General features: G+C 53.0%; 1 protein-coding gene across 1 annotated transcript in view; it reads left to right on the forward strand.

Moving 5' to 3' along the window:
• Nucleotides 1-20,555, forward strand: part of ttn.1 (titin, tandem duplicate 1) — a 127,921-nt gene that overhangs the window by 42,416 nt on the left and 64,950 nt on the right. Inside the window, exons 66-109 of the mRNA XM_086124434.1 lie at nt 1,195-1,334; nt 1,782-1,908; nt 1,989-2,131; nt 2,942-3,065; nt 3,135-3,401; nt 3,799-3,896; nt 3,981-4,149; nt 4,696-4,965; nt 5,045-5,311; nt 5,386-5,664; nt 5,761-6,169; nt 6,252-6,376; nt 6,463-6,729; nt 6,822-7,091; nt 7,175-7,474; nt 7,549-7,851; nt 7,936-8,123; nt 8,234-8,348; nt 8,432-8,719; nt 8,826-8,977; nt 9,117-9,264; nt 10,370-10,547; nt 10,641-10,762; nt 10,857-11,144; nt 11,498-11,794; nt 11,869-12,055; nt 12,140-12,255; nt 12,335-12,634; nt 13,029-13,328; nt 13,421-13,526; nt 13,642-13,838; nt 13,934-14,242; nt 14,336-14,614; nt 15,831-16,130; nt 16,208-16,510; nt 16,672-16,865; nt 16,982-17,165; nt 17,328-17,630; nt 18,248-18,547; nt 18,846-18,964; nt 19,095-19,272; nt 19,364-19,648; nt 19,800-20,093; nt 20,185-20,484. Coding sequence (XP_085980560.1) covers nt 1,195-1,334; nt 1,782-1,908; nt 1,989-2,131; nt 2,942-3,065; nt 3,135-3,401; nt 3,799-3,896; nt 3,981-4,149; nt 4,696-4,965; nt 5,045-5,311; nt 5,386-5,664; nt 5,761-6,169; nt 6,252-6,376; nt 6,463-6,729; nt 6,822-7,091; nt 7,175-7,474; nt 7,549-7,851; nt 7,936-8,123; nt 8,234-8,348; nt 8,432-8,719; nt 8,826-8,977; nt 9,117-9,264; nt 10,370-10,547; nt 10,641-10,762; nt 10,857-11,144; nt 11,498-11,794; nt 11,869-12,055; nt 12,140-12,255; nt 12,335-12,634; nt 13,029-13,328; nt 13,421-13,526; nt 13,642-13,838; nt 13,934-14,242; nt 14,336-14,614; nt 15,831-16,130; nt 16,208-16,510; nt 16,672-16,865; nt 16,982-17,165; nt 17,328-17,630; nt 18,248-18,547; nt 18,846-18,964; nt 19,095-19,272; nt 19,364-19,648; nt 19,800-20,093; nt 20,185-20,484 — 9,888 coding nt within the window. The remainder of the gene's footprint in view (nt 1-1,194; nt 1,335-1,781; nt 1,909-1,988; nt 2,132-2,941; nt 3,066-3,134; nt 3,402-3,798; nt 3,897-3,980; nt 4,150-4,695; nt 4,966-5,044; nt 5,312-5,385; nt 5,665-5,760; nt 6,170-6,251; nt 6,377-6,462; nt 6,730-6,821; nt 7,092-7,174; nt 7,475-7,548; nt 7,852-7,935; nt 8,124-8,233; nt 8,349-8,431; nt 8,720-8,825; nt 8,978-9,116; nt 9,265-10,369; nt 10,548-10,640; nt 10,763-10,856; nt 11,145-11,497; nt 11,795-11,868; nt 12,056-12,139; nt 12,256-12,334; nt 12,635-13,028; nt 13,329-13,420; nt 13,527-13,641; nt 13,839-13,933; nt 14,243-14,335; nt 14,615-15,830; nt 16,131-16,207; nt 16,511-16,671; nt 16,866-16,981; nt 17,166-17,327; nt 17,631-18,247; nt 18,548-18,845; nt 18,965-19,094; nt 19,273-19,363; nt 19,649-19,799; nt 20,094-20,184; nt 20,485-20,555) is intronic.

A 20,555-nucleotide genomic window follows, 5' to 3' on the forward strand; every position in this document is an offset into this window, starting at 1 on the left:
AAATCCACCGCGTTGGCCCTTAATGGCGGCCTGCCGGCCCCCGAGCAACGTGTGCAACGGGACTCGTCTCCATGCCACCCAAAAGGCCTGAGGGTCAATTCGGCCCGGGCGACGTGTTGGTTTGTTGTTGTTGTTTTTAGATCGATTCAATTATCAAATTGGAGCTGTCCCCCGCCAAATCCTTTGCACGCATTTGGCCCCCACGGGGATACGTGGCTTCCGCCCTCAGTCCCTTGTTTAAGTCACAGACGAGTGCAACGTGGCTACGGCAACGACTGACAAACTCCCTCTGAAAAACAATTTAGTGTGGAGGAGTCATTCACCCGAGGAAGCGCGTACTCGACCCTTGCGTGACGTTCGCCCAAGCCTCTATTTCTCCACTTGCTGAAAAACGGGGCCCCTGTTTTGCGTGTCATTCATAAGAGTCTCATTAAGGGGAAGGATGTTAGCTCAACGCTAACCGTTCATGTCCAATTGTTAGCATTGAGCTCACGGATAGAAGCTAAGAATGTTCGTCTTGTGCTAACCGTACTCATGAGCTTGTTAGCATTGAGGTAACAGATACGTGCTGAGAATGTTAGCCTTGAGCGAACAAAAAGATGCTCATGATGTTAGCTTTCAGCTCAACCAAGGTGAGCAGTGAGGCGACCTTGAGCTATCTCTGAATAATCTCGCGCCACCTTACCTCTCTGAGCTCATCCGCCCCTACGCACCTGCCCGGCGCCTCAGGTCTGTGGACCAGACATTATGAGAAGTACCAAGAACTAAACTGAGGCTCAGAGGGGATGGAGCCTTTTCTGTTGCTGGTCCCTCTCTCTGGAATGACCTCCCACTGAACATTGGGCAAGCCTCCTCGCTGCCCATCTTCAAAACCCTCCTCAAAACTCACTTGTATTCTTTGGCATTCGACTCAGCATGACTTAGATTTGTTCTTGGTTTTACTGTTTGGTGCTTTCTACCGCCTTTATTACCGATTTGTCTTACTGTTTATTGTGCATGTTAAATTGCTCCATGTACTGCACTTTGTATGCAGCGATGGCTGTTTGAAAGTGCTCTAGAAATACTGTTGACTAGACTTGAGCCCGTATAGATTGTTAGCGTTGAGCTAACGGTACGTATTGGCAGTGAGATCGGGTTTCTTTTTAAATCCCCGCTGACATTGACGCTGTTCTGGATCTGCCGGTTGTCCTCCAGAGCGCGACATCAAGGTGGTGCGTCCGCTGTACAGTGTCGAGGTCACCGAGACGGAGACGGCCAAGTTTGAGACGGAGATTTCCGAAGACGATGTCCCGGGACACTGGAAGCTGAAAGGAGAAGCCTTGCAGCAGTCAGCCGTGAGCGCTCGCCTTTTGTTGACGTTCACAAATTCAGCTCAAAGGAACTGAAAAGCCGCTTTCGCTTGACTGCGGTTCTTGAAAACACACCAAAATATGAAGAAGAATGATAATAATCCACGATATCGCTTTGCGTGTGCGCGCGCGTGCGCGTGTGTTGTCAACCCCACGACACACACAGGCCGATGACTGCAATAACTTTAACATTTGGACCGCTTCTTCTCCACGCGACTCCCGTGGCACTATTTGCAGACGTCGGGAGAGCAAATGTTGACGTCAATTGTTGTTCCTCAAATGACGATCGTATCCCCACAAAGTTTGAAATTCTTTCATCAATTCAAAAGAGATTGTTTAGGATCTTGTTGCGTTGCCTGAAGAAATCAAGAACACCCCCTCCCTCCAAAAAAAAAGAAAAAGAAAAAACACTGTTTGTCTGCCGTCCGTCAGGATGTGGATATCAAGGCGGAGGGCCCCAAACATCTCCTCATCCTCTACAACGTACGCATGGACATGGCGGGAGGAGTGGAGTTCTCAGCGGGCAACGCCAAATCAAACGCTCAGCTGCGAGTGAAAGGTGAGCGCGGCAGTCACGGCGGGCGGGCGGCGCGTTATCTGAAGTGATTGGACGCTGAGCCGCGCCCTCGCTCTCCTCAGCTCGAGTCATACGCCTCCTGCGGCCGCTGAAGGACGTGACGGTGACGGCCGGGGAGACGGCCGCCTTCCGGTGCGAGCTGTCCTACGAGGGCATTGTCGTCGACTGGTTCCTGGCGGGGAACAAGATGGAGGCCGGCGAGCGGGTAGGACCTCACGGCTATTATTTCGTTTGTTTGTTTTCCCCATTCCTTTTTTTTTGTCACCCGACGCGGTGTCAAAGGTGTTTCCATGTGCGCCCAAGTTTTAAAATAGCCTCATCTCAGACTGGCCCTCGAGGCTCCCTCCCTAATATGGAGCTTCGGCCGCCAGGAGGTCAAAAGCCTTTTGCGCACTTTGCCTCATCCACTCAAAGCTCGCTTGTGACATTGCGGGCGCGTTTCCAAGATTCTTGGAACGGGCTTCTTTGAGAGTGCTCCTCCCTGCTCCACACGCACAAACGCACAGTTCAAATTTCTCGGAGAAAACGTGTCGCCCCTCACCTTTTGTCGCACTTGAGTCGTCTGGATCGAGTCAATCTCCTCGTTTTGACACGATTCTTGTCTTAACTCTCTTGGTGATTGTATGGACTCCGCGTCCAGCGGCTTGGATCCAGAAATGGTTGTCATTCAAGGGCTCTAGCCATCAAGTTGAGCGGGCTTGACTTGATAGACCGGTACCATGCAATGGATACACGCATCACAAATAAGAACATGGCCGGGTTTGAAATTCCTTCACCTTATTTTATGTTCATGTTAAAATGCAAACCCTAACTTGACACGTTTTTTTTTTTTTTTACTCAAAGCCCTTTTGGTTGTCTGGCCTTCAAGCCAGATGGCTGTTTGCATCAGAGCCGTCACAGCCGCCATCTTGCGGTCGGGTGATCGGATTTTCTTTTTTTTTTAGTTGTCCGAAGGTCCGTCCGGTACGTCGGCAAACATGAAACGCCCGTGACTCTCATTGTTGGCTTCCTGCAGGTGAAGATTCAAAGAGACGGCCGAATTCACGCTCTGACGGTCGGGGATGTGAAGCTGTCGGAGGCGGGCCAAGTCAGATTGACCGCCAAGGATTTCCAGACTCGGGCGCAGCTCGTTGTCAGAGGTGAGCTCCCGGCGCCGGGCTCCGCCGTCCTCTTTGCGCTCCGCGCTCACGTTTGGCGCGGGCCCGCAGAGCCTCCGGTGGCGTTCACCAAGCCGCTGGAGGACCGGACGGTGGAGGAGGAGGCCACCGCCACGCTGGAGTGCGAGGTGTCCAGAGAGAACGCGCTCGTTCAGTGGTTCAAGGAGGGACAGGAGATCCACAAGACCAAGAAATACGACACGATCGTCGACGGTCGAAAGAGGGCCTTGGCCATCCACGACTGCAACCTGGAGGACATCAAGACGTACACGTGCGACGCCAAGGACTGCAAGACTTCCTGCTTCCTTGACGTCATACGTAAGAGCCCTTGTGCAATTTCCAGAAGAGAGAGTGCGTCGCTCGCGCTCCGTGATGCCACCTTCCAGTTAGAACCGGCTGCCGCGCGGTGACTCCTGGTCGGCGGGCTCACCGCGGTCCAGTGTTTCAGGACACCATTCATCCGAACATTCACGTTGTCCGCCTTGTGCGCAGTCTAGGCGAGACCGCACCGTTGAGCCTAATTATGTGGCCCTGTGAGACACGGAGCAGTTACCGTACTCGCTTGTAGAAATTGGAATCAAGAACATGTCATGAGTAAACGAGTGAACATAGTCCATCAATTGCCAATCCAAGGCCAAAATCCCCGCCGGCGGTTCGGGAGCAAAAGCTTGGGCTGTCGTTTGTGTCGTTTATTGATGTATTTCTTTGCCATCAGCACCTCACGTGGAGTTCATCCAGCCTCTGAGAGATGTTGAGGTCCTCGAAAAAGAATCTGCCAGGTTTGAATGCAAAGTTTCCAGAGAGTCGGCCAAGGTTTGTATCTTCGTGCAAAGTGTGCCGTACCGATCGCGGCTTTCGCGCGGGCTGATCGACATTTGCCCGATGGCGATCCCTCAGGTTTGCTGGTTCAAGGACGGCTGCGAGATCAGAAAAGGGAAGAAGTACGAGATCTTGGTCGACGGGCTTCAGAGGATCCTGATCGTCCACAAGTCCGCCATGGATGACGAGGCGGAATATGAGTGCGACGCTCGCACGTCAAAGAGCTCCGGCATGCTGACTGTCATCGGTGAGGCTTCCCGACCCTTTGATGGCCTCTGTTTGAAGAGGATCGAGAAAAAAAAAGGGACTTTGTTGTCAGACCGTTCGTCACCTGAATTTCTCGGGGTCCTTGGACGCCCCGAGTGATTGTTTGTCACTTTGACTCATTCTTCATCAGGGATCAGGATCAGAATTTACACCCTGCTGTAAATCTTGTAAAGATGAGCGCATACGTGTACATTGTTGTACACAGACGCAAGTCGTCTCAACGGTGCCCGCAAGTCGATCGCTCGTCAAATAAGTCACGGCCCTACGTGGAATGTTACTTGTAAGGAAAATGAAAATGACATTTTTGTTTCAAAATGTGCCACCAAAATCGATATTTGCCAGTCACTTGCTCAAAGTCGAGGTTTCTTGAGGAACAAGAGTCTGTCAGCTTTCGGCCCCAATTTGATTGAGGTCAGGGCACACCCGACACCGCTGACTCTGGGCGCCACCATGTACGGCCTCTCGTGACATTCTCAAAGACTGACTGCGTCCTCATCCCCAATGATATGTTTTGTTTTTTGAACAGAGGAGGCCGCCAAGTTCACCAAGAACCTGTCCAATGTGGAAGGCACGGAGACAGACAGCGTGAAGTTGATCTGCGAGGTGTCCAAGCCTGGGGCAGAGGTGACCTGGTACCAAGGAGACAGAGAGTTGCCAGAGGGCGGCCGCTATGAGCAGATCGCGGACGGGCGCAAAAGGATCCTGATCATCCAAGACTTGAGGATGGAGGATGCCGGCGAATACAACTGCCGACTGAGCCCCAGCGTCAGGACGGCTGCCGTCCTGAAACTGAATGGTACAAATGCGCGCCGTGCGGGGACTAGCTCCGAGGTGGCCGAAAGAGCCGCATCGGTCAACTTCTGCTTTATTTCCAGAACTCGAAGCCGAGTTCATCGCCAAACCGCAGAACCAGGAAGTAGTGGAAGGGGAGAAGGCTCAGTTTGTCTGCTCGGTTTCCAAAGAAACCTATGAGGTGAAATGGTTCAGAGGGGAGGAGGAGGTGGAAAGCGGGGACAAATACGAGATTGTCAGCGAAGGAAAGAGACGAGCTCTCGTGGTGAAAAACTGCGAGCTGAAGGACGAGGGAGGTTACGTGGTCCTCATCGGCAGCCTTCGAGCCTCCGCAGATCTGCTCGTGATCGGTGAGACTCACTCGGTTCCCTCCTGCGTTGCATCATCCCTGACTCTTTGACTCACGGTCTGTACCCAATTGCAGAAAAACTGAGGATCGTCACACCCATCAGAGACACGGAAGTCAAAGAGGGAAGCGAGATTGTCTTCAACTGCGAGACGAACATGGAGGGAGTGAAGGCCAAGTGGCTGAAGAATCAGGAGACCCTATTTGAGAGCAGCAAGTACATGGTGGCTCAGAGAGACACCGTCTTCTCCCTGCGGATCTTGGACGCCCGCAAGGCCGACGAGGCCGACTACACCGTCGGCCTGACCAATCACAGAGGAGAGCACGCCACGTGCTCAGCCCACGCTAAAGTTGCCGGTAAAAGATCAAACTCGCACAGACGCGCCAAACGCCGACGCCGAGCAGAAATCGCTAGTCCTGAAATGTAAAATAGAAAATCCGTTCCATCTGCAGAGGAGGAGCTAAAGTTCCTGGCACCCATCGAGGACATCGAAACTCAGGAAAAGAAGACAATCAGTTTTGTGTGCAAGGTGAACCGACCAAAGTCGACCGTGAGGTGGCTGAAGGACGGCCAGGAGGTGGAGCTCAGCAAGCGCCTTGTCTACCGAAGCGAAGGTCTCAACCACAGGCTGACCATCAAGGACTGCGTCATGGAGGACGAGGGCGAGTACTGCGCCGAGGTGGGAGAAGACAAGTGTGCCGCCGAACTGATCGTCAGCGAGGCGCCGACAGACTTCACGGCACAACTCAAAGACCAGACCGTCACCGAGTTTGAGGATGCGCAGTTTAACTGCAAGTTGTCCAAAGAGAAGGCCGCCGTCAAGTGGTACAGGAACGCCCGGGAGATCCGAGAAGGGCCGAGGTACCCCGCCTCAAATGACTCGTTGCTTTCTGAGAAAAGCTCTCGTTCGAGCATGCTTATGGGCGCCCGCGTGTCTCTCCAGGTATATCGTAGAGAGAGAAGGTAAGACGTGCAGACTGGTCGTCAAGGGATGCAGACCGGACGACGAATGTGAATACGCCTGTGGCGTGGAAGAGAAGAGGACCAGAGCGAGACTATTTGTCGAAGGTACGTTTTGTTTCATTCATTGCCCTCCCCCCAAAATTGCAGCTTCCCTGTGAAATCCTTCTCAAGTGACGCGTTTGCTCCAACAGAAACCCCCGTGGAGATCATCAGACCGCCCCAGGACACTTTGGAAGCGCCTGGCTCAGACGTGGTGTTTGAGGCGGAGCTCAACAAGGACAGAGTGGAGGTGAAATGGATGAGAAACAACATGATCATCGTCCAGGGGGACAAGTACCAGATGATCAGCGAGGGGAAAGTTCACAGACTGCAGGTGTGTGAGGTCCGACCTCGAGACCAGGGCGACTACAGGATTGTCGCCAAAGACAAAGATGCTCGAGCTAAGTTGGAGCTGGCGGGTGAGTTGCACGACACCACTGCGATGGACTCTGCAATCGCCCATGCAGCAACGTAAAGAGAAAAACAATGAAACTTGGTCTGTTTTTGTCAGCTCCTCCAACAATCAAAACCACAGACCAGAACCTGGTAACGGATGCCGGCAAGCCCTTTGTCATTACGGTACCCTACGACGCCTACCCTCGGGCAGACGTAGAGTGGTTGTTCGACGGCGTCAGTCTACCTGTCCAGAACGTTGACAACTCGGTGGACAAGACGGTGTACCGCCTTAAGATTCCCAGCAAAGAAGACCGGGGCAAGTACAAGGTGGTGATCAAGAACAAGCATGGCGAGGGGGAGGCTCTCATTAACCTGGACGTGATCGGTGAGCTCCAATGGATTCGTTGACGGCTCGACTCCTTTGGCGTTACCTCGCTGGCGTTTTGACATTCAATATGTACTCGGCAGATGTGCCCGGACCCGTCAAGAACCTGAGGGTGACTGACACCATTGACGGCGAAGTCAGTTTGGCCTGGGAGGAGCCCGACAGCGACGGCGGGAGCAAAATCACATCGTATCACGTCGAGAGGCGTGATGCGAAGCGTAAGACCTGGACGGTGGCGACGGACCGCGCCGACGCGCCCGAGTATTGTGTAAGTGGCCTCCAAAAGGACTGCTGGTACCTGTTCAGAGTCTGCGCCAGAAATCGCGTTGGGAGCGGACCCCACGTTGTCACTGAAGACGCCGTTCAGGCCAAGAATAAATTTGGTGAGCTAGCAGGCACGTGATCGAGCGTCGCATTTCAAGACGAAAACCTCACCGGAGCGGTCGTCTTCCGTCAGATGTTCCCGACGCTCCGGAGAATGTGGCTGTCGGCGCGGTGAACCGATTTGGTGCCGCCGTCATCTGGGAGCCTCCTACGTTTGACGGCGGCTCAGAGATCACCGGCTACGTGATCGAGCTCCGCGACAGGACTTCCGTAAAGTGGGAGGCGTGCGCGCTCTGCGGGGCCAGCGAGCGCTCGGCCAGTCTCAATGATGTGGTCGAGAACAAAGAGTACATCTTCAGAGTGCGAGCGGAGAACAAGGCCGGCGTCGGGAAGCCCAGCGCCGCCACCAAACCCGTCAAGATCATGGATCCCATCGGTGGGTGACGTTTGACCGACGATGGCCAGCCGTCTCTCGCCAAGTCGCGCAATCTCACTTGCCCGGAACCCGAATGTGTTGCAGAGAGGCCCGGCCCGCCCCTCAACCTGAACTTCCATGACCAAACCAAGGACGCCGTCACGCTCGCCTGGGAGCCCCCTGCCAACAACGGTGGCAGCAGGATCACCGGCTACATCATTGAGAAGTGCGAGGAGGGCACGGACAAGTGGCGCCGCTTCAACGCCAGACTGTGTGCCGACCTCTCCTACCGGGTAGGAAGCTCCTCTTGTCAACCCGTTTGCCTCGTTTCCATTTGGAATCTCAGCAAAGTGACTCTTTTTGAGGTGAGATTTAAAAAACATTGAACAAACTTTTTTTTTAGGTGTCTGGACTGAAACATGGTTCCAAGTACCTCTACAGAGTTTGTGCCGAGAATGCCGCCGGTATCTCAGATCCGGCCGAGCAACTGGGCCCGCTTCTTGCCGACGATCCTCACGGTACGAAAACTAGGGCCAAAAAGGTTCCTCCTCAATTTGGGGCTGCTCATTGACGTGGGTATATTGTGCTCGTCTCCTGGCAGTGGGTCCGACGCTCGACCTGAGCGCCTTCAGGGATGGCTTGGAAGTCATTGTCCCTCGGCCTCTCGCCATCACGGTCCCCATCACCGGATACCCAACCCCCACCCCCACGTGGACATTTGAAGAGAAGGAGCTGACCTCAGCAGCCGAGCGTGTCTCTCTGGTGACAAGGCCCTCGTACACCGAGCTCAAAGTTGTGCCGAGCCTCCGTCCGGACAAAGGGACCTACGCCCTACAGCTGGAAAACGATACATCCTCTGTCTCTGGAGAGATTGATGTCAACGTTATCGGTATTGAATTGTTTTGGGGGGGGTTGTCTCCGGCAAGCAGTTATGGCCGACTGCCAATGTGTGCGCGGTACTGTGGTCGGCTTTTAATTCTCGTTGAATTTCCCAGCATGCCCCAGTGCTCCCAAAGACTTCAAGGTGGCCGAGGTGACAAGGCACCATGTGCACCTGATGTGGGAGGCTCCTGAGCACGATGGAGGAAGTCCTGTCACGCACTATCAGATCGAGAAGAGAGAAGTGTCTCGGAAGACCTGGGCCAAGGTACGCAGGTTTACCTCGTATTTCACGGGCACAGTGGGCTCCGCTCCGTTTGCAAAATCCAGTACGCGACGACTGTGAACGTGACGGACGGTAACGCGGCGACCTTTCCCTTTCTGTTGTCGTTGGCGTCGCGTGGCAGGTGGCCACAGGAGTCCTCGACCTTGAGCATACAGTGACGGACGTCATCGAAGGCAAGGAGTACCTGTTCAGTGTTGCCGCCTGCAATAAATGTGGCCCGGGCGAGCCATCCTACATCGCCGAGCCCGTCAACGTGTCTTCTCCGGCCAGTGAGTGACGAACCCGGCCGAATGCGCCGAGGGGCATATTCTCCCAACGTGCTTACGTACGAAAAGACGCGCTGCCGCGCACTTTTTGGGGGCTGTGCACTTGCTGCCAGCGACTTCGATGCGTCACTCGGGCACCCTGGTGAAATGTCCGCGCTCTGGCTGGCGCCAACTTGAAACGAGGGCATTCCCGGTGCCAGTATTTTCCCAGAGACTTAAGCCTTAAGACTTCACCTTTTGTCTTCCGTGCTCTGGAGGCTCCATGAAGGTCTAGCGCCTCTTGAAGGTCAAACATCAGATTGCACATTTTGAGTCTTTTCACAGCCGCTGACTGTCAAACGTTAGACGTGGGCGGTTTGTGCTGACGCGGGGACAAGGAGTCGTGGGTGGCTTGGGGGTTGGGCACCAATATACCCTCACCGACCGTGTCCCTACTACATTACAATGACGGACGAACATTGATAGTGGTGCATATTTTTGGCTGAAAAAAAGGATCAGCTTCATCTGACTTTTTGTCTTCCTGATTAGGAGCATTTCCACGTGCTGGTGGCACTTGGTGAGTTCGAGCCGTTTTTGAATTCTTTTTTAAATTTTATTTCAGTTTGATGCGCCAAGTGCTGATTGCGTTGCCAACCTGGTCAACTCTCCATTCGTGGCATCCCCAAAGTGATCAGTTTTCAGCACGGCATTCTGTTTAAATTGCTGTGAATAGATTTGTTAAAAAGTGAATGCAAAAACACGCTCCTTCAAAGTAGCCTGTAGATTAGCCGCGTACGCGTCACTGGCCAAGATCTGAACAACTTCACGATCCACTACTCGATGACATGCTCTATGGAATTCACGTCTTAGGAAAACTCCATGATTCGGAAATTAGGACCACCCCCAGACTTCACCCAATCACGGCTCTTTGGTGGTTTGGCCACGTTACATTACACACGGTGTGTGCGTGCGGGCCAAAACCCGAGTCAGGAGGATCGCCACACTTTGAAAGTGCACATAAAAGGCGCAAAAGAAATTGACTTCAGCACAGCCGGAGAATATGCCTTGAAAAACAAAACAAAAAATAAACAAGAGAGCATCCTGATGAGTCTCTAAAACCTCGCTTCAGCTGCACCTGATCCTCCCGAGAATCTGAAGTGGCGCGACAAGAGCAGCAAGGGCATCTTTCTGTCTTGGGAGCCTCCAAAGTACGACGGTGGCTCCCAGATCAAAGGTTATGTGGTGGATAAATGTCAACGTGGGACCGACAAGTGGGAACCCTGCTCGGATCCTGTTCAAGAGCTGAAGTAGGTCTTGACATGCTTTCAGGGCTTATTTCTGAAGTAAGTGTGTGTGTGTGCTCCGACTTGCCACGTCTCATTTGATCTTTGTGCTACTAGGTTTCAGGTGACTGGTCTGACCGAGGGACAGTGGTATGCCTACAGAGTCCGTGCCGTCAACAGACTAGGAGCCAGTAGACCATGCAGGGCTACTGACGAGATCCAGGCTGTCGATGCTAAAGGTGGGCCTGAGCGGAGCCCAACTGCTCATCTCCGGATCATCTCCGGATCAGCTTGAATATTGCTGACGCTGACTTTCTGAAAATCACCCACCAGAACCTCCAGAGATTCAGCTGGATGTGAAGTTGTTGGCCGGTATCACCGCCAGGGCTGGCAGCACAATCGAACTTCCTGCCGACGTCAAAGGGAAGCCGGATCCCCGCGTCAAGTGGACTAAGGCCGACCTGGTCCTGCGGGCTGAAGACCGCGTTGCGATCGACACACAGCCAGGACACTCCAAGTTGTCTATTGCCCACACGACCAGAGGCGACAGCGCCACCTACATCATTGAAGCCGTCAACACCTGCGGACGTGCGACCGCTACCGTCGATGTCAACATTCTCGGTGCGTATCACTCCCGTCGTAGCCGACGTAAACGAGTACATAAGTCATAGCAGTCGGCTCGGCCGTGCCGAGTGGCTCGCTTCAGATTGGCTTTGAGCTTCACGTTCACGTTGGATATAGAGCAGTCATCCATCCATTATCGTCACGAGGGCCGCGGGCGTGATGGGGCCTATCCCAGCTATCTTTGGGCAGTAGGCGGGCTACACCCTCAACTGGTCGATGGCCAACCGCAAGGCACACATGGACGAACAACCATGTGTCGCACTGTCAATTCACAAATGCGTGCGGATGAACAGAAACGAGTGTTCCTGAAATGTTGCTTGACCTCAGTTTGCGTTGTCGGTCCTGTTCAGATAAACCCGGCCCACCGGCTGCCTTTGACATCTCCGAAATCACCAATGAGTCTTGCCTCTTGGCCTGGAACCCTCCGCGAGATGACGGTGGCTCGCCCGTGACCAACTACATCGTGGAGAGTCGCAAGACCGACGAGGAGAAATGGACCAAGCTGTCGACCACGGTTAAATACACCACCTTCAAGGCCTGCAAGCTCACCGCTCTGATGGAGTACATCTTCAGGATCAGTGCCGAAAACCAGTATGGTGTGGGAGAACCTGCCGAGCACACACCGATTGTTGCAAAGTATTCATTTGGTGAGACTGAAGTTTTGAGCTTTCGTTCTATTTGAAGGACTCCTTCACTCATTCCAACGTGTGTGCCTTTTCAGATCCTCCAGCCCCTCCATCCAGAGTCACTCCCTCCGACATAGCCAAGGATGCCGTGACTCTCAACTGGCTTGAGCCAGACGAGGACGGTGGTAGTCCCATTACTGGTTATTGGGTGGAGAAGTTTGATCCCGACACTGATAAATGGGTCAGATGCAACAAGCTGCCCATCAAGGACACCAGCTTCAGGTTGCTAAACATTTCACTTGCTTGCCGACACAACACAGAGAGTTGTTTGTTTGTTTTTAAACTTTGTGGCATATTTGACAACAGAGTGAAAGGACTGCAGACGAAGAAGAAGTACCGATTCAGGGTCCTGGCTGAAAATCTGGCTGGAACTGGAAAACCAAGCACAGAAACAGATCCAGTCTTCGTCAAAGACCCCATTGGTGTGCTCGAGTGCACGAAGCTCCGCAGAGTCCAAACAGAGACCCAAATGAATTGCAAATCAACTCTTGTCTTCCCCAGATCCTCCATGGGCTCCTGGCAAACCCGCGATCCGTGACATTGGCAAGACCTCTGCCGTGCTGGCGTGGACCAGGCCCGAGCACGACGGCGGCGCTAAGATTGACGCGTACATCATTGAGTTGCAGAAAAGCGGCAGCGATGAGTGGATCCGCATCGCCGAGGACATCGCTCAGACCGAACACCAGGTGCGGGGCTTGATGGAGAAGCAGGAGTACGCCTTCCGGATCAAGGCTGTCAATAAAGCCGGCGAGAGCGAACCCAGCGAGCCCTCCGACTCTGTCGTCTGCAAGGAGAGACTCTGTAAGTGGCGCATAGAAGAGACAACGGGGTTGAATGTTTGGTTTCTCCGAAACATGCCGCCATCTCCAGTTGTGCGCTTATAAGGTTGATTCATCCCTAAATATGGAACAAGGGCAAGTTCCCTTCATGCTTCTGTCGGCTGTTTGCCACAAAAGAGGCATGTTTTGCATTCCTTGCAGCACCTCTCCTGCCTCAACAACATGGCGGCGTTTGCTTTGGGGGATTTTTGTCCTTGGAATGAACCAACTCAGCTGTTGAGAGCAGAAGAACCGTGTTGAACTATTGACAGTCTTGAATGCACAGCCCAATCTGGGCCCGTTTGAGGATATCATGAGGTCAATGAATTTTTTTTCAAAAGCCCAACCTCAGAATTCCTTCTGTTTCCACGTGACAGACCCCCCATCTGCACCTCAGTGGCTGGACGTGGCCAACATCACCAAGATCAACGCCGATCTGAAATGGCAGGCACCCAGCAGCGACGGAGGCTCAGCCATCACCAACTATGTGGTGGAGAAGAGAGACGTGCGGCGGAAAGCTTGGCAGACCGTGGATACCACCGTCAAAGAGCTCAAATACACAGTGACCCCGCTCAACGAAGGCTCCTTGTATGTGTTCCGCGTGGCTGCTGAGAACGCTGTAGGCCTGGGCGAATTCTGCCAGTTGGAGGATGCCGTGCTGGCTAAAGACACTTTCAGTACGTTCTGAGGGAGCTCGTGTTAGAGCCAATTTGACATCAAAACTTGTGCCTTACAACCACACACTAATGCCGGCGGAATTTCTCTTTAGCCACTCCAGGACCTCCTTACGCTCTTACCGTCGTGGAGGTCACCAAGAGACACGTGGACCTAAAATGGGAAGCTCCGAAAAGCCACGGCGGACGACCCATCACCAGGTAAGATCGGAGACCCGCCGTTTGAACTGATGCCTGGGGGGGGATTCTGAAAATGGCCCCGAAGTGAAGGTAAAAGCTTGTCATCTTGGTGTGACTGTTGCTCGTAACGCCGCAGGTATGTGATAGAGAAGAAGGACAAACTGGGAACTCGTTGGTTGAAGTGCTGCAAGACTCCGGACAAACAAACTCAATTCACGGTGACCGATGTGGACGAGGGCTCAGAGGTCCAGTTCCAAGTGCGCGCAGAAAACGAGGCAGGGGTTGGGGAACCCAGCGAACCCACCGAGACCCTTTCCATCGAGGACCCTACCAGTGAGTCTGCATTTGTGGTCAACTTCCGCAGTTTGGCAACAGAAGTGACGGGGGCCGGATAATGTCGTAAAACACCCGGCGGTCTGTATCTTCAGGTGCGCCGTCCCCTCCCTTGGGGGTGACTGTCCCAGATAGCAGCCGGGAGCACATCACCGTCGCGTGGAAGCCGCCGGTCAAGGATGGCGGCTCCCCAATCATCGGTTACCACGTAGAGGTGGCCGAGGCTCGTCCAGAGCTGAAATGGCTACGGGTCAACAGCAGACCAATCAAAGACCTCAAGTTTAAAATAGATGACGGAATCAAACCAGAGAAGAAGTACGTCATCAGGGTCCGTGCCGTGAATGCCATCGGCGTAGGCGACCCCTCTGAGATCTCCGACAAGGTTTTTACCAAGGATCCAGACTGTAAGTATCAGCAGAGCTGTTGAGGACAATACGATTGCGCACTACCAGATTGCGTACTGAAATTGCTTCTACGGCCGGTGACCCATTGTCAAGGTGCCCCAACTATGGAGTTGGACACAAAGGATGTGGTGGTGATCGAGGGAGAGAAGCTGCACCTGAACGTTCCCTACAAGGCCATCCCCACGCCGCAGATGGTGTGGCGGAAGGACGCGGGGGAATGTAAGAGTGGAGAGCGGCTCTCCATGAGAGTGGAGATGAACAGCGCTCACCTGGAATTGCTTCGGTGCACACGTTCCGACGCCGGCGTCTACGCTATCGCCCTCGAAAACAGCCTGGGGACTGCCAGTGGAAACATCAATGTCAAAGTCATCGGTATGTTGCTTTCACCATTGCAATTCATAGCGACCCATAGCGATGCATTTTATTTCGAGCGTCTTTCAACGTACTTGAATCTACAAATGAGGGCAAATAAAGCAAAATGGGATAAAACACAAGAACTCAACGCAACTCAACAGTATTTCTCGAGCACTTTAAGACAACCACGCTAAAGTACATGGAGCAAATATCATATGCACAACAGTAAACAATAGAGGAATGGCAAAGACAGTAGAAAGCACAAAACAGTCAAACTAAAAAGTCATGCTCAGTCAAAAGCCAAAGAATACAAATAAGTTGTGAGACGAGTTTTAAAGATAGGCAGCGAGGGGGCTTGCCCAATGTTCAGTGGGAGCTCATTCCAAAGCAGGGACCAGCAACGGAAAAGGCTCGATGCCCTCTGAGCCTTCGCTTAGTACTGGGTACCTCTAATAATGACTGGCCCGCAGACCTGAGGCACCGACTAGGCAGGGGCGGGGGAGCTCAGAGAGGGAAGGTGGAGCGAGGCCATTTCCAGATTTGTAAACAATCGGATCTTCAAAAGAACTCTAAAATGTCTAGGGAGCCAGTAAAGAAAGGTCCTTTCTCTACCGCTTATCCGGGGTCGGGCCGCGGGGCAACAGCCTGAGCAGGAAAGCCCAGACTTCCCTCTCCCCGGCCAATTCTTCCAGCTCTTCCCAGGGATCGCGAGGTGTCACCAGGCCAGCCGGGGCCACGGTCTCTCCAGCGTTTGTCCCGGGTGGTCCCCGGGGGTCCTGCCGGTGGGACGTGTCCGGAACACCTCACCGGGGAGGCGTCCAAGAGAGACGTCCAAGACACAAGAAGCTAATTCATATGAATCAGAAGCGGTCATCACCACACCAATTACAATCGGGATGTCTTTTGAGTCACAATTTGAATGCGGTGAGAGAGTCTGAATTTCTAATGTGAGGCGGGCAAGGCTGAGTGGCTGAAGGCTCTCAACAACTTCTGACGAGACGGCGCTAAGAAGTAGTTGAACAGACGAAAAGGGATGGGTCCGTTAATGCAGAGGAGGATGTTGAGATACTCGGGTGTCAGGACGCTCATGGCTTTGAAACAGAGGTTCAGTATGAATACGAATGGCACTATCGTTTGTGGAGAGGGATGGCCTTCGATGGCAGATTACTCTGGAGAGACACGAACCTTTCCCTGTTGGAAAACCATGCACCTGCCCCTTTGTGATCTCGCGCAGGGCTCCCTGGTCGGTGCAAAGATATCAGCTCCGGCAATGTCACAAAGGACTCCTGTGATGTCAGCTGGGTGGCACCCGAGGATGACGGAGGGACACCGATTCTTAGTTACACGCTGGAACGTCGCGAAGCCTCCAAAAAGACTTACATGCCCGTCACGTCAGGAGAGCATGTCCTCGGCCGCACGGTCAAAGACTTGCATGTTAACTGTGAGTACTACTTCCGGGTGAAAGCCGTCAACAAGGTGGGCGCCGGAGCCTATCTGGAGTTGAGAACCCCTGTCATCATCGAGGAGATCAAGCGTGAGTCCACCTCTGGGCAGTCGACATGGCCAGTGATGAATGCGCAAAATAGACTGAAAACGTCATCCCCTTTACAGAGAAACCAGACCCACCCATCCAAGTGGAGGCCCAGGAGCCAACGTCCAAATCCATCACCATCACTTGGAAAGCGCCCGATTACGACGGCGGCTGCCCCATTCAAGGTTACGTTGTGGAGAGGATGGAGAAGGACGGCGAGCGCTACGAGCGGGTCACCCCCAGCCTGGTTCCCGGTTTCTCCCATGTCGTGACGGGTCTAAAGGAGGGCAAGGAATATCAGTTCAGGGTCCGAGCCGAGAACGCCGCCGGAATCAGCGGACCGTCTCGAAGCACCCAACCCATCCGAGCTGCTGACCCCGTCGGTATGACAGACCGTTTCGCAAACAGTTGCACTTGAACTGGATGTCAAACGTTGGTGCGGCGCCATTGGATCCCTACGTTCTGTAACAGCTTAATGTTTAGTGATGACTGTTGCAGACTTGAATTTGACAAAAGACCTTGACATTCCTTTGCGCTTTTTCAGAAAAACCTACGGTCACCCTACACGCCCGTGTGCAGTCTGGGTTGTGCATTAAGAAGGGCGGAGAGATTCGCATCGATGCCAACATCTCGGGCTCCCCTTACCCCAAGGTCACCTGGATGAGGAACAATGAGGACGTCACCAAAGAGCCCACCAAGAAGGTCGTCCCATTGGTGAAGAAGAAGACCAAAGCCAAGGTCGGTTTGGTGACGGCACTAAATGACGCTTCAAGCACCGTCTGTGGTGTGTGTGTGTGTATATATATATATATATAAAGGTATTGTTTGTTTGGCATTATTTTTTTTCCTCCCAGGCTTTTGGCCCCCCAGAAGAGTTTGTGACGCCACTGCGCGAGCGCCTCGGTTTGGACCAGACAAAGAAGGGTCACTCCACTTTGATGATACGAGAGGCCATCCGAGCGGACCACGGCATCTTCACCATCCAGGTTGAGAACACTCACGGCCTTGCCACCGCCTCTTGTGTCGTTAACGTCCTGGGTAAGTTTCGCCGTTGACTAGTCAGAGCGGTAGATGGCGTCCCGAAAACACAACAAAATCAAAAGGGGTTTTGAGATGCCATTCGCCGCACTGACCCAGCAGAATTGAAAAGGGTCACCTTTGAAGATTTTGCTGCAATCACTGGAATCTTTTGTGCTGCAGACAAACCCGGGCCCCCCATCAACTTCACCTTTGATGACATCAGGAACACCTCAGCGGTGTGCAACTGGGAGCCTCCTGAGGATGACGGCGGCAGTGAGATCCTGAACTATGTCGTGGAGAAAAAAGACAACAAGAGCGACGACATCGGCTGGATCACCATTACCTCCACCTTGAAGGGCACCAGCTTCCCCGCCACCAAGCTGATCGAAGGGAAGGAGTACATCTTCAAAGTTAGCGCCGAGAACAAATTTGGATGTGGACCGCCTTTGGTCTCCGAACCGCTGGTGGCCAAGAACCCGTTTGGTGAGTGCGTTTTGAAATGACAACCACAGGTTTTGATCTATGTTTTCCATTCGTCCCGTCTTCTCTCGGGTAGCTTCGATACATTTGGACACAAAATCCAAACTCCAAATCTTGTGATATTTACAGTCAGGGCATCGCTCCAACAAAAGACCATTCGGCACGCGTCTCGATGGGAAAGAAGCGGGGTTGTAATCTCTGCCTCCGCACTTCTCCTTGCATGACGTGTTGAGGCGCAAAGTCGGAAAGTCGAGATATTGAAGGAATTACAAGTGCTGGGGGAGAGCAAAATCTTGCCCTGTATGCTGATGATCTTCCATTGACTGGAACTGAACCGACACAGACGTTACGCGCAATAATAGAGATACTTGAAGAATGTGGAACTTTTTCAGACTCTAAAAAGAATGTGAACCACACTCGGGTATTCACTCAAAACTGTGACTGATAGGCCAGTGGCAGAATTTGAAACGCTAATCTATCGCCGACTGCGAGCCAGCGTCAAGACTTAAGAAGTGAGCGATATGTTTTGATCTCTCTGTACGGGTCACAAGCCGAGCTGCGGTGGTGAGAATGAGTTTTGAGGGAGTCCGGTATGACTTAGGCACGCCTTTCCCCATCAGATCCTCCCGACGCACCCAACACCCCGAGAGTTCACGAAGTGACGGCAAGCTCGGCCCACCTCTCCTGGCACGAGCCAAAGGACAATGGCAGTCCCATTTTGGGCTACTGGATTGAGAGGAAAGAAGTGAATAGCAAACACTGGACTCGCGTCAACCGCGTTCTCCTCAACTCTCTGGAAGTGAAAGCGAGCGGCCTGTTGGAGGGACTCACCTACATCTTCAGGGTGTGTGCCGAGAACCTGGCTGGGCCCGGACCTTTCAGCGAGCCCACGGACCGCATTGTTGCAATGGACGCCATCCGTAAGTCACCCCGCCGTGGAAGTAGCGGGCACCCGCGACTCACCCCATTGCGGATTGTTGAGTGCTCCTATTTGTGAAGCCAAACGGCATTGACGTGCCAAAAAATATTGCTTTCAGTGCTTAGCGATGCTTACAAGAACATCGTTTTACGTTTGCGGTGCAAAAGCGAGCACAAAATTGGAAACAAGCCCTTATAAGCATTAAAACCACATTCGAGACCTTTGGTCGATATCAATCTTGTATTTGTGAAGACCTGCATGGTAAGCACCTGTCTGTGTTTGCCACACCGCCACTTCAGTGCCTCCTGGTCCTCCGACACCGTGGATCGTTGACACCGGCAAAGACTCGGTCATCGTGTCCTGGAAGCCGCCTTTGTACAATGGAGGAGGGGACATCTTGGGCTACCACGTTGAGAAGGTTACCGTCACGATGTTACATTGTTTTTCACGAAGCTGCCATATGACACACGGCAGTGATTGGAAAAGATTCTGGGTGGTCCCTGACATGTGAGCCATTCAGGGCAAAATCCCTCTTCCTATGACAACAGGTGGTGGCCGGGGAGAAGAACTGGACTCGCAGCACGGAGTTCAGGTGCAAGGAGCTGACCTACACCGTCACAGGTCTGACCGAAGGAACCGATTACTACATTCGAGTCATCGCCGTCAACGATGCGGGTCCTGGAGCCCCAGGAGTCACAGACCCCGTCACCGTCAAGGAGCCTCAAGGTACAATCAAAAGCCAGAGCTGATGCATACTGCTGGCAAGTCTCTCCTTGTCATCTTCAAAACTCATGTTCTCATCTTCTGCGGCCTTCAGAACCTCCGGCTGTGGACTTCGACATCTCCGTCAAGAATGGCGTCATGATCAAGGCCGGCGAGTCGCTGAAGCTTCCCGCCGTGGTGATTGGCCGACCACAGCCTGAGGTCAAGTGGGCCAAAGATGATGCTGAAATTGACAAGGGGAGAATGATTGTGGAGACGGATGGCAAGAATAGCAGTCTATTCATCAAGAAGGCAGTCAGGAAGGATCATGGCAAATACCAGATTTCAGGCACCAACAGCAGTGGGACTAAGGCTGCCGAAACCAAAGTTGATGTCATGGGTCAGTGTCATTCATTTGACGGGAAATGTCGTACTATTTTATTTTTTATTTTTTATCGGATATTTTCCCAATTACTGAATGTATCCGCACCATTTGCCTCGATTGCTTAGAATTTGAATTTTGTTTTGTTTTGTTTTTTTTTGTCATGCAGACGTCCCAGGGCCTGTGGTCGACTTGAAGACTGTGACGGTGACCAAGAAGAACATCACCCTCACCTGGGCCGATCCACTAGACAACGGCGGCAGCGACATCATTGGCTACGAGGTCCAGAGAAAGGATGCCAAGATGAAGCTCTTCCGCCAGCCCATTGAGGTGGCGTCCTGCAAATGCGACGTCCAGGGACTGCTGGCGGGCGAGGAGTATGATTTTAGGGTCATTGCCCGAAACAAGTATGGTGACGGAGCCTCGGCAGATCTCGGGCCCATTTTAGCTCAAGATCCCAAAGGTGCTGGCAACTTTTCTACACTGAAGCAAATTGAACTTCTTGCACCAGTTGTGCGCTTCGGACAAAGTCATCCTCTGACATTTCCCTGCAGGTACACCGTCTGCTCCCGAGAAGCTGCACTACACCGATAGAAGCAAGAACACCATCGCGCTGGCCTGGCAGCCACCGCGCAGCGACGGCGGCAGCCCCATCATCGGCTACTATGTGGAGAAGATGAGATCTGACGGCAGTGAGTTCGAGGTGGCCAACCGCAAGATCTTTACCAAGTGCTCCGGTGTCATTGAGAACTTGTCGGAGAACCAGGAGTACGAGTTCCGCGTCAAAGCTGTGAATGAGGTTGGGGATGGCGCTCCATCTAAGCCCATCACAGCCAAGATTCAGGATGATGAAAGTATGTCAGCAAAGCAATTGTCAAATGTCTCGACAACTATAACAGAAGCACCGCTATGATGAATTGAAAGT

This window comes from Hippocampus guttulatus, chromosome 11 (assembly GCF_054856545.1).
Source record: "Hippocampus guttulatus isolate MCC_2025c chromosome 11, RoL_Hgut_1.0, whole genome shotgun sequence".
Classification (NCBI taxonomy): domain Eukaryota; kingdom Metazoa; phylum Chordata; class Actinopteri; order Syngnathiformes; family Syngnathidae; genus Hippocampus; species Hippocampus guttulatus.